Source organism: Bacillus rossius, chromosome 3 (assembly GCF_032445375.1).
Source record: "Bacillus rossius redtenbacheri isolate Brsri chromosome 3, Brsri_v3, whole genome shotgun sequence".
Taxonomy (NCBI): Eukaryota; Metazoa; Arthropoda; class Insecta; order Phasmatodea; family Bacillidae; genus Bacillus; species Bacillus rossius.
Genome location: NC_086332.1, coordinates 107,500,502 through 107,512,459, shown reverse-complemented (window position 1 = coordinate 107,512,459; position 11,958 = coordinate 107,500,502). Strand labels below are relative to the sequence as shown.

Genomic DNA, 11,958 nt, shown 5'->3' with positions numbered 1-11,958 from the left:
AATGTATCAGTAATGGAAAACACGTGGTGGGGGTAAATGGTAGCACCAGAGGAAGCTACTGGCTGATGCCAGCGTTTGTCACGTTTCCCACATGCAAAAAATATGTTGTTTTCACCCGGAATGGAACACGGATTGCCTTGTTTGATGGAGAGCTTCCCAACTGCTACACCACGTTGCTGCTAAATTAAAAGTGAGCAATTAGAAAAATTGTTTTATAACATAAAGATGTGGAAAAAAATACTTTTAGAAGTAACACCATTTTACAACTTTGGGTTTGATATGCAGTAGTTATTTGTCCCTTCTGCAGAGCTTATTATAGGACACATGCTCTTGAAATGAAAAGCTCACATTGATTGCTGGGCTTTGGAGGCGAAACACTTCACATATAGGGATGTGACACTTTTTTTTTTGTTTGATGTTACTGTAAACCTAATGAGTGTTTTACAAACTGGAAATTAATGTGCTATTCTAGGGTGGCTAGCACACAATTAGCTGCACTAAAAAAATGGACCATTTTATCATCTCATGTGTGCATTAAAGAAAAGGTGCTTTACAGATGAAAGATACAAGATGGTTTACTGTAAAACATATTGCAGTGATTTGAAGTTTGAACGTACACTGCCAAACATTGCTCACTTTTATGCCAAAATAAACTAATGTAATATTGGGATATTAATCATTTCATAAAATTTAAATACCAAATAAAATTTTTTTTGCATGGATTTCACATGTGACAGATGTGAAACTTCTTGCTTATTATATTATTAGGTTTAGGTAAAACATAATTCTCTGTGGCTGAGGTCGCATATAAAAAAAAATGCAAGTATGTAAGCACTAAATTATGCTATTTGTAAGTATGCAAGTTTCAAGCACAAAGATTGTGGAAAAGAAATCACTTTCAGACCGTAAGCAACCCACCTTACTGAGGTCCTACACTCTTCTCTTCAGGCTCCTTGCTGATGCAGGCTGCTCGACAGGTAACTCAAAGTTTGGTCGCCACCAATCAGTGGACAGCTCCTAAATCATTCAGGGTCCATGTTGAGGCGGATCTACGTAGAGGACATAGGTTTGTGGGCAGGGGTTGGAGGTCTTTGTGGTTCCATTTGATGAAACAGTTGCATAGCATTACACGGCGAACATCTTATTTCCTGAAGGGAAAAGGACTGTTTTTATGTTTAACACTCTGGACTCCATGCAAGCAGCCGCTCCCTTCGTGGATCAGCCTGTGCTTGTGGTTAACTCGTCCTTTCACGATTGTGTGGCAGGATGTTGCGAGTGCCCATCTGGCACCACTTAATTTACAAGCATTGAGTTCATACCCAAGTGATTTGGAGCCTACTTTAGTCGTGGTGGTCTCATGTCAAGTGTCTTCGCATGACTGTTTGGCGCAAGATCCCACCTTTACCTTTACCCTCGAGATTGTAGGAGGTTTTGCTACATTAGCGGGCCACGAGGCCAGGATCATTGGTTAGCTTGTGGCTTGGGTATTTTTCCTGGAGCACAGCAGACACCAGAGATCCCAGAACTGCCTCCGTGTTCGATGTTGCAATCTCAGCTCTGGAGGCAGTTGTGCTAGGAGACCTCAATGTGCTCACGCCAGATTAGGCAACCACCCTTGCAGCTGCAATAAGTCTTGCTGGAAACTCCTGCAGCGAAGCAAGATGTGAGGGTTCTGATGGGCTGAGCTGGTCGGAAGATTGTGAGGTACACTCTGATCAAGAGATGAGACTTTTTTAATTAGTGGTTCAGCATGCATTTAGACTTTTTAATTTTATAGGAAGATTCAGCTGTCAAAGAGTAAATGTTTCTTGAAGCACCTGTCAAAAATGTCTTACCTTATCTTGAATAGAGTGTATGTGATTTTTCTTAATCACCAACATACCCTGTGCATTTCACCTTTAGCCACTCATGCTAAATGACAGTATTTCAGTGTGGTGTTGCTATGTTCATCTCTAATTTTTAATTATTTTATTTATCTGTGTAAATTAGCAATTTAAATGCTTCTTCTTAACTTTTTTGAAAGTCCTGCTTCTTTTGTAGCTTTGTATCGAATATGGTCAGTTACACTAACGTAAGTGTGCTTTAATTCACAGTATATGTTTGCTAAGTTTTCTATTTGACATTTACTAGATATGTTTAATGTGGAAGGTTACTAATATGCATATGAGGTGTGTTAAAAAAGCAGCAGAACTTTTGAAATAATGTGCCAACTGGCCTAGGGAGTGTGCTGCTGCTACTGAGCGCACCTTGTGGTAGTGGCAGGTTTAGACACAAACTGCTATTTGCCATTTTTTGCTATGACAGTTTGCTAGTTATAGCCGCTGAAGTGAGCATATGCATAAATTGTTTGTCGGATTAGTGCGAAAGTGACAATGAAAGAGCTTGAAGAACAATGTGAAAGTGTGAAATTTTGCTACAAACTTGGCAAAACTTTTACAGAAATATTTTAGTTATCATGTTATCAAAATTTGAGTGACAAACTTGAGATGCGTTGTGTCTGTGCAAAATGTGTGCCGTGTTTGTTGACTGATGATGTGAAACAGTGTTGAAATCAGCTAGAATCTGCTTGACACTGCCAATGCCAATGAACACTTCCTTAAGAACATCATAACAGCTGAAGAGATGTGGGTTTATGGCTATGATGTTGAAACGAAGGTGCAGTCATCTCTGAAGGGTAACCTCGTCCAAATAAGGCAGGAATTAGTCTGTCAAAGATTGTGATGTTGGTTGTATTTTTTGTCTGCAAAGGCATTGGCCATCAGGAATTTGTACCACGTGGTGAGATGGTAAACAAAGAAGTCTACCAGACAATTCTAATGCATTTGAGGGATACTGTGCGCAGGAAGAGGCTTGAATTATGGGGAAACCAGACTTGATTGTTGCATCATGACAATACACTGGCTCAACGCGTTGCTCCTTGTCCGCAGCTGTCTGCTGAAACATCACTCCCGTTGTGCCCCATCCACCCTATTCTTAGGACCTAGTCCCAGCAGACTCTTCACTGTTTCTCAAACTGAAAACTATTCTGTAAGGACGTAGTTTCCAAACCACAGAAGATTCAGGACAATGCGTCAAGAGACCTGCGCGCCATCCATAAAGTGTGTTCCAGGAGGCTTTCTATCCAAAAATGGAAGAAATGTTGGGAACCGTTTATTGCAAGTAGAGCAGACTACTTTGAGGGAGACAGTGCTTAACATGATGTACAGTGAGCAATAAAGATGTTATAGCAAAAGTTCGGTTTCTTTTTGAACATGCCTCATACATCAATGCTTGTATGAGCAGAAGATTTTACTTACTGTCACTTTTATAGTTGATTTAACCTATCTTTGCACCACATATTAGTCACTTCTCTTTCAAGCTAAAATAAAATTTCTGCTATTTTCATTTGTTTAATAATGGATACCTTTTATTATCATTTTGTACTTTGTGAGTAATGACTGGGAAATGTACGTGAAGTGACTGTTAGGTTAGAGCTGACAACAAACTGGCTGCTTCCTTTAAAAAGGGAAAAGAAATAACTCTTTTCCATTTTGTTCTTGATTCCTTCTGTCCATTGTGGTTCTTTTAATTATTTAACGTTCTCCAGAACAGTGACAATATTTGTGGTTCAGTAGCAAACGTGATGGAAATACAAGTTTTTTTGTCCAGCCTGCCACCAAATAAAATAATGAAAATTCCCTGTCCCTGCTAGTTAACTTGACATTCCTAATCCAATCCGTAACTTTGATTTCAGGACAGAATACTGGAAATCGCAAGCCAAGAAGTATTGCGACTTCTGCAAATGTTGGATTGCGGACAATGCACCGGTAAGCTTTAGATGCCTTATATATTTGTGATGACTCTGTATGCATTAATATGAATTGTGCTTTGTCTTTCAACAGTTTTTTGTGGTCCAGTGTGACATTTTACAAGAATATAGTGAGCCAAGTTGTATCACTTTGATCAAACACAACTTTGCAGAATTTTCGCTCCTATGTAACTATGAACTCATGAAAAATGATCTGTGTATTTTTAGGTGTGTTTCAATTGTATTATAGTACCGAGAGATGTTGTGTTTTTGATTTTTAAGTTAATGATTACTTTGTCATTACAAGTGCTTTACTTGGTCATTATTTAAAAATAATTTTAAAAATAGATTTGATAAAATTAATATGTACTGGTACAGCTTATTATAACTCAGATTGGTCCGGCTAAAAGACGACCTGACTTGCAACATCATAAACACTTCAATAATGAGAATGGTGTGGAAAAATGTTTGTTGATGTTTTTAATTTAGAGGTTAAGTATGAATTTGGTTGTGCAGTTTTTACTGAAGAAAAAGAGTTAGCAGAACTTTTACATAGATTTATTTTTTAGATCTGCATAAAAACAGAACACAGTCTGCCATTACATGATGTTTGCAACAGGTCCTCGCAGTTTTCATTAACACACAAACAAAATTTCCCTGCTCGAAACCGTGAATGTTTATCAATTTTGATGTTTTTCAAAACGTACTTAAAGATCACTTCCACCTTTTACCTCTAGCAAACAAGTCTCGAAGTCACTTTGCATTGACGGTACCGGCCAAGGACAAAGGTGTCCTTGGGATGGCGGCAAAAAATCACTGTTCCATCTTGGGCTGAATGCAGATGACTGTGTCACTGAAATTTTAAGTTCATGTCTGAAACAAAGTTAATTACTGGCGCAGCCTGGACCATAGCCGTGAAGTTCGTCCCTTAGTACATATTAATTAATTGCTTGAGCCCCTTCCTAACGTGACTTATTCAGGCGACATCGAGCAGAGAACTGGCGGGATAACGCCCCTTCCTTCAGCCACAGCGGGAGAAGGGAATCACATGACCACTGTCCAATCACAACACAGTTTTCAAAACAACCATTCACAAAACATACAGAAGTCCATGCCTGCTTTACTATCTCTCTCTTTCTTATGAAAATGATAAGCTCACGAATTACACTTTCCCATCATAAGAATAAATACAGATTTTGCCAGAAAGCCTCGGTACCAAAAAAAGTCTGAAAAACCATGGTGCCGCCGAGTTGGGCGTCTATCTCTTCACCAGTCATGATTGGTGTGTGAGTATTCCAATCAATATTCTATGTTCATGAATAATTTGATGTTTGTTTTAACATTTCTAATAAAATAATGTAATTGATTTTTATTTTCAAACTATCAAGTGGGACTTATCACAAAAAAAATTATATGAAAGAATTGTAACATTTATGAAGCTAAGGAGTTACATTGAGAAATTTGGATTTGTTTTCTGCAAATAGTACATACTTTTTATATGCAACAAAAAATCTGTGATTTTGAGATAAAATGATTTAAAACACTTTATTTTTATGCATATAATCAGTTTTATCAACAAAAAAAATTTCTAACTAAAAACTTGCTGGTTTTAAGCAAATGCATGGCCACATTTTTTTATTTTCTTGTATTTTACACCACACACTTATATCTATGTTTCTCTCTTTCTAATTTTACTGTGTGGTTATAATTTTGCATTAATTTTTCTGGGACTCCTGTGAAAATATTTCACTGTATGTTTATATTTGATTAAAAAAATAAATAATATTTGTGAATAACTTGATATTCAATTTGAATGGAAAAAAAAAAAAAGTTTTCGCAGAAAGCCTACAAGTCATGTTGGATTTTTTGGTTTTTGTCAATCTTAGATTTTTAAGAAGAAATTTGTAGGCATCTCCCAAATGTGGAAACTCAGTAAATAAATTGTATTGATTGACTACAATGGATTTATTTCGAAAAAATTTTTAATAATGTAAATTGGCTGTAATTTTTACAAATAGCAGATGATGAGTCAATGTATATGTTGCTACAAAACACAATATGAAATTCTTAGACTGGAAAATCTGTAGAGATTGTTCTAGATAAAAAAAAAGACCAGAAAGTGCAATAACTCAACATGGTATTTGCAGCTCAGTCTTAGAGCCCACCTGCCTTGGCGCACCTACAGTGTGCCGAGATTCAGAGAAAACCATGTGATTATAAAAGTGGTGATTGTTTACAAAATAATTTTTCAGTATGAAACATCTGGTACAGATTCTTGAAAGCACCCAAGGGGCTTCCAATACATGTTTTTTTTCATTTCTCCATCATATAATGACATAGTAACTGCTGAAGTCTCATAGTTGTCGTATACAGGAAGACAGGACTGTGCACCGTCCACAGCCTGGCGCTTGGAGGCGATACAACGCTAGAACACCAGCGAGCATCCCACTTATCTTCCTGCCTCACTGACACAGGCGGATCCCTTAATATTATAGAAACTGTATCAGAAAAATATCTGTAGATCTGTAGGGTGGCCGTTAGGCACACATGTGAAAACATTAATTATGTTTGCTATGGCAGTTCTCAAAATGGTGGATTATTTATTGGAGAAATCTTTAAGCACACATATTCTCATATTTGTTGGACCTTTAACACTCTTTTACAATGCATTGTGCATTGTGGTCTAGTTAAAAGATCTCACAGAGTAACAGGAGAAGGGGAAAAAAATGAACTGCAGAAAACTGCCAAAATTCACATAAAAACTATAAACCTTCCCTTGAGGTGCTCAATAAAAAAATGGCATAAAAAGAAGTTAAAAATATAAAACCTCAAGTTACAAAATACAAAATCTACAGAAATTTAATAAGAGCAAAATATGAATAAATAGACACACAAATAACCCTAAATATAAATCCAGCACACAAATTGGCATCTGCACACATCAAAATTACATATCAAATACAATAAACTTAAAAAAAAAACTTTCAATATGTTGGTTATGCTTATGCTGAATCATACAACCTAGCCAAAATTCCAGTAAGTTTCAAAAGGGCTATTACCAATTAAAATTAATAAATAGGCACCAGTAAATTCCCACAAAAAATACAATTATTTAAATAGAGTTGTACAAAAAATTTACATACTATTTATGAAATGTACAAAGTTTAAAGTTGCAGCCTCTATTTTGGAAAGTTAACAGTTTGTAATGTGAGTGTAAACAATCATGCAGTTATTGTCCTGGACACAGTTCATAGCGTGCAGATAGTTGGCAGTTCGCTCGCCTAGTATGCCCGGCTCCACGGGACTCTGCGGCCGGAGCTCTTGCTGAACTCTCGCAAGTCTTGCACCGAGCTGGCCAGAGGCCTCACACACTTACCTTCAAGCGGCACACACACAAAACAATATTGTATAGCTTTCTTGCATGTCGTATGTCAAAACACAAAATTTATATGAAGTTCAAACCAACAGTCAAAATTACAATAAATGAAAACATCACAGCCTATCTTAAATAACCATGTAAGTCATACATATTCATAATATTGAGCTGTTAATACAAATATTATATTTTGTCTGAAAATCAGACGGCTTAACAACTTGAAATGCAAGCAGCAAAAAAAAACAGGAAGTTTAATAAAAATTAATTGTATTACAAGAAATAAACCAAAATGGTTAGGTCCCACCTTAACAGCCATGTGTACGCTGGTTGCATGTCTCACGTCACAGAATCAGCTGTGACACTGGTAGTCTCAAAAACTTTAATTATGATTCATCATTAACAAATTTAAAAATGGTATGAAAATTAATTATTATGGTGATAAATTTCAAATGTCCAATTTCTACAGAACTTCGATTTCAATAATTCTTTGATTTCAATAATTGACCAGTATCTCATCAGAAGAGTTTACATTTCTCTGTTTACCGGTGTCAGGTGCCACTCTGTGTGATTCAAGGGGTGTAGAGTCCCAGCTAGAGAATATCTCAAGGCGACATTGCCAATGTGGCTTGATGAAATCGTTCCTTATGTCTTGAATGGTGCCAAAACATGCCCCACTCTAAAATGTCGGGGACTCTATGCTTACATACAGGTGGTCAATACAAAAATGGGTGCTCAAGGTGTCCTGTAGGCCTTAGACACGTCTCATTCATGCCAACTTTCATACTTTATAAGGTGAAAATGTGTATAGTAAGATTCCACATTACTTTTATTCAAGCACACCACATTAATATAAATAGTCTGTAGCTGCATGTGATTTGTTTGAACAGAAAGATATGACCACGCCATGAGGGCGACCAACACCAAGCAACTCCAATAGCGTATCAGAATGTCTGTTCTCTGTGGCAGGTGGAAGTGGGCTGGAGGAGATGAGAGTTAGGCCTGGTATTGGTGCCTGTTAGCACTTGGGTCTTTGACATCAAACACCTTGATTAAATAAAAACTATAAAACTAATTTAGTTTTGGTATTGGCAGACATTCCCAATTTTCTGGATTTCTGATATAATCATTTCCCACAATACTTAAAAAAACTGATACCCATAAAAAAAAAGTGTAATAATAATCATCCATTCAGGTGTCACCCATATTTTCTATTTACCTGCTTATAGTTCCGTAGGCATCTTTTACTCCATTTTTTTTTTTTTTTTGTAATTTAAGGCTATAGATATTACAATGTTGTGTTCATTAATTAGGCAAATGCATAAATTCTATGTGGTGAAATACTTTTTTTTTGTCATATACCAAAAATCCTTATAATAAATAATGATATTAAGGTACTGACTTATTTTTTAAAAATATTTAATTTCTAAAGACTTGCACTTTGATTATTTAAAAAGTATTGAATAGATTTTGTATCGGTATCAGATGTTTTAAAGAAATGTGTCCATAATAGAATCTGTATCAGTTTTTATTCATATCACCTATCTATAATAAATAAGCAGTAAATACTTAATTAAAAAATAAAATAAAATTGTATTAAGGTAAATTTTGATAGCGCCATCCAAAAGTTTCTAACAAACACTGGTTGTTAAGATTAATTAAATAGCTCTATTATAATAACATAAAATCCTTATACATATAGGTACAACATTTGAACACACTGAAACCATTGCCATTCCTGGCCACTAACACGCTCACACACACCAGCCAGAGACACGGTGTATCCGGCTTTAGGATGTGTACACTTATTTTTAGTTTTGAAACCTCATTTGTACTGTTAAATTTCTTTACATCTGGCCATAGCAGTGATAGTAATGATAGCAATGATTTAAATTCTTTATTAGCAGCCATGGTACACAATACTCAATTATAGGTACATAAAAACAATACTCACTGGCTTCTAAGAGAGTTAAAATATTAACAGTGCACATGATTAGCTTTATAAGATTAGGTAGTTTGCATAGTTGGTAGTTGCAACAGCACATACCTGTTAATTTGTTTCTGCAACACGTTTTGCTTTGATTGCAGAACATATCATTCCACGACAATGGGCGAAAACACAAGGAAAATGTCAGGCTCAGAATTGCAGAGATGACAAAACAAAGCCAAAAAGAATACAAGACTCAGCTAAAAGTGGATGATGAAATTAAAAAGATGGAGGAGGTAAGAGCATGCATATTTGAAAAACAAAATGTGTGTCAATAATTGGTTAGTGTTAACTACATTAACTATTTAAGTAGAGTAGTGTCTAAAGCAGAAATAATTAAATTCTGTAAAATAGTATATATATTTTTTAATGAAATGTTGAAGCAGAGGAGTAAGCTAAAATAGTTACAAAATACATTAAAGTTGTTTTCTTCTTCTGCCCTTATTAAGCTCATAGCTAGAGCAAGATTTAAAAGTTTTATTATTAGACATACTTTGTTTTTAAAACAGAATGTTTTGATATTATTGTTATTATTTTAATAATTATGTTTAGTCATAAATATAGTGTATAGTGTTCCACAAATGTGACACTATAAAGTGTTTCTACTTATTCCATCAAAATATGTTAATGTAATTTTGATTAATTTATGATATTTTATGGACTTTTCAATAAAATAATTTGTAATAAACATCCCTGAGACAGAAGAACTCTGAACAATTAAAAATAAATACGCATAATTTGTGTATTTTAAAAATGTACTAATGCTAGTACTGTGTAAATGATTTGATAAGAGATGCAAGATGAAATAAGTTTTTTTTATCCCTTTCATTTACACATTTTGGAATGTACTTTACACTAATTAAATTTAATTCATTGATTTAAATGCACTAAAACATACAATTTTTGTGATTTATTTAAATTTTGTAAGTATATTATTGTTTTAATAATTTCATTATTCGTGTTACATTTCAGTGATATATGGTGTAATAATTTGCATTTTGGTGCTATACGGTGTATCAACTTGTATTTTGGTGTTACAGTTAAGTTAAGTTACAGTTGGTGACATGCTTTTCCATTTTATTTCGGGTTTATCACAATTCACCATAGAATCTTGTCCTTAAAGAAATTGTATTGCAGTCATTTGTATGATATCTGTATTTTATTTCCAGTCAAAATATTTTGTTAAATAATGTGAAGCCGGTTGGTGACAAGTCCAATTGACTACAACTGACATAGACAAAAGCAGGGGTGGGGGGGTTTACATTAAAACCCAATGACAGTGGGAACCTGGTGCAAGAAAAGATATAAGATACCAAAAATAGAATTTTATTTATGCAATTATAACACTTAATAAAGGTTACAGTTTATAAAACAGCTAATGATTCTCATTGGGGCAAATTCAAATGTTCCCGCGGGACGCGACATAAATACAATCATTCACACAAATAAAACAAAGTAAGCAAGAGTAAAGCGGACGTGGGGGCAAAGCGCTGAAGCAGAACAAGTAATATGGGCCGCTAGGCGAAAAACTGAAGGCAGAATCAAGAGAGAACTTATAATACGGCTTGACAAGAAGTGTCCAATGCCATCGTGGCATGCCCATATACAGCCGCAGAATTGTTACAACATGCCACGGGCAGTACTCGGCTTGAGCAAAAGAAACTCAAATCAAAATGACCTGAAGGGTCCAACATTGGTGGCAATTACATTTAACAAGGCAGCAATAAAAAAAATGAAGGCGCGGCCACAACGCGCAAGAAAGAATAATATTTAAATACAGAGTTTCACAGCCGAGTACATACCGGAACGCAGAGCCACCGCTGCAGTGACAGCCTTAGAGTCCAGAGACTGAACGACTGCAAGGAGTACGCTAGGGTTCGGACTATATATAGGCCGGGAATACACTCGACAGAGAGCGCTGGTGAGGCGGCGGGGAAGAGAGGAAGAGGAGGGGGTAGGAAGGGGAAGTTGGAGAGGGTTGGGGAAAGGTAGAGAGGGAAGGGGAATGGAGGGGATGGAATGCTGTACAGTGCCGAAAAACGGAGCAACTGCTTCAAATTCCACATTTAGATTTAGTGGTTTGATCTTTACCTTTGTTTAATGAGTAACATTTTTATCATTCTGTTATTTATTCTCATTAACTACCATTACAAATGACATTTTTAATACCACAACTAATATGTTGGCCAGTAGTGTAAGGATTTTTTAATTGCAATTGTAGCACAATAATTTCTATCCTCATGTTGCAATACTGCAGTAATGAACTACAGTACACTCCCGATTATCCGCGAAATTAAGTGGCAGGGCCACCGTGGATAATCTGCAAAGAGCCGAAAATGGGAAACAAAAAAGGAAACATTAATTTTAACTTAAAAATCTAAAAATGTATGTACGTTACAATTAACAGTAAAAAAATTTTAATGATGCTAAAACTTTTGTATTTTACTGAATAATTACGCATGCCAGCCTACTGTTTGAGTTCCGAGAAGGCCTGTGGCGTTTTACTGTATACTGCACGCAATACAATCGTCAGTAGAGTTCAAATTTGATCACTTGTAATAAAATACAGATTTAAATATTTGCTGTATTTTTTCCTAGCATGCGCGGATAATAGGGAGTTTACTGTATTGTAATTGCATTGCTCCCATCCATAAGTTCAATTGAAATGTATATCAGAACCTACAATAGAGTTACTGAAGCTTAAAGACTGTAAAATACTACCTAGTGCAGTTTATTCACCAATAACACTGATTGCATCAGTCATCATGAAAGTTCAATGTGCATTCTCAATACACTGGTGCGGTTTTTGAT

General features: G+C 35.6%; 1 protein-coding gene and 1 long non-coding RNA gene across 3 annotated transcripts in view; one reads left to right on the top strand and one right to left on the bottom strand.

Moving 5' to 3' along the window:
- Positions 1–11,958, top strand: part of LOC134531118 (WW domain-binding protein 4-like) — a 142,825-nt gene that overhangs the window by 58,721 nt on the left and 72,146 nt on the right. For both annotated transcript variants that reach the window (XR_010074938.1, XM_063366689.1), the window contains exons 2-3: positions 3,734–3,806; positions 9,249–9,383. Coding sequence is in view for 1 of the 2 variants with exons in the window: in XM_063366689.1 (XP_063222759.1) it covers positions 3,734–3,806; positions 9,249–9,383 (208 nt within the window). In the remaining variant the exon portion in view is untranslated. The remainder of the gene's footprint in view (positions 1–3,733; positions 3,807–9,248; positions 9,384–11,958) is intronic.
- Positions 5,752–11,007, bottom strand: LOC134531119 (uncharacterized). Its single transcript, XR_010074939.1, has 2 exons — positions 10,950–11,007; positions 5,752–7,163 (listed from the first exon to the last, which is right to left on the bottom strand). It is a non-coding gene; the product is annotated as an uncharacterized LOC134531119 (long non-coding RNA).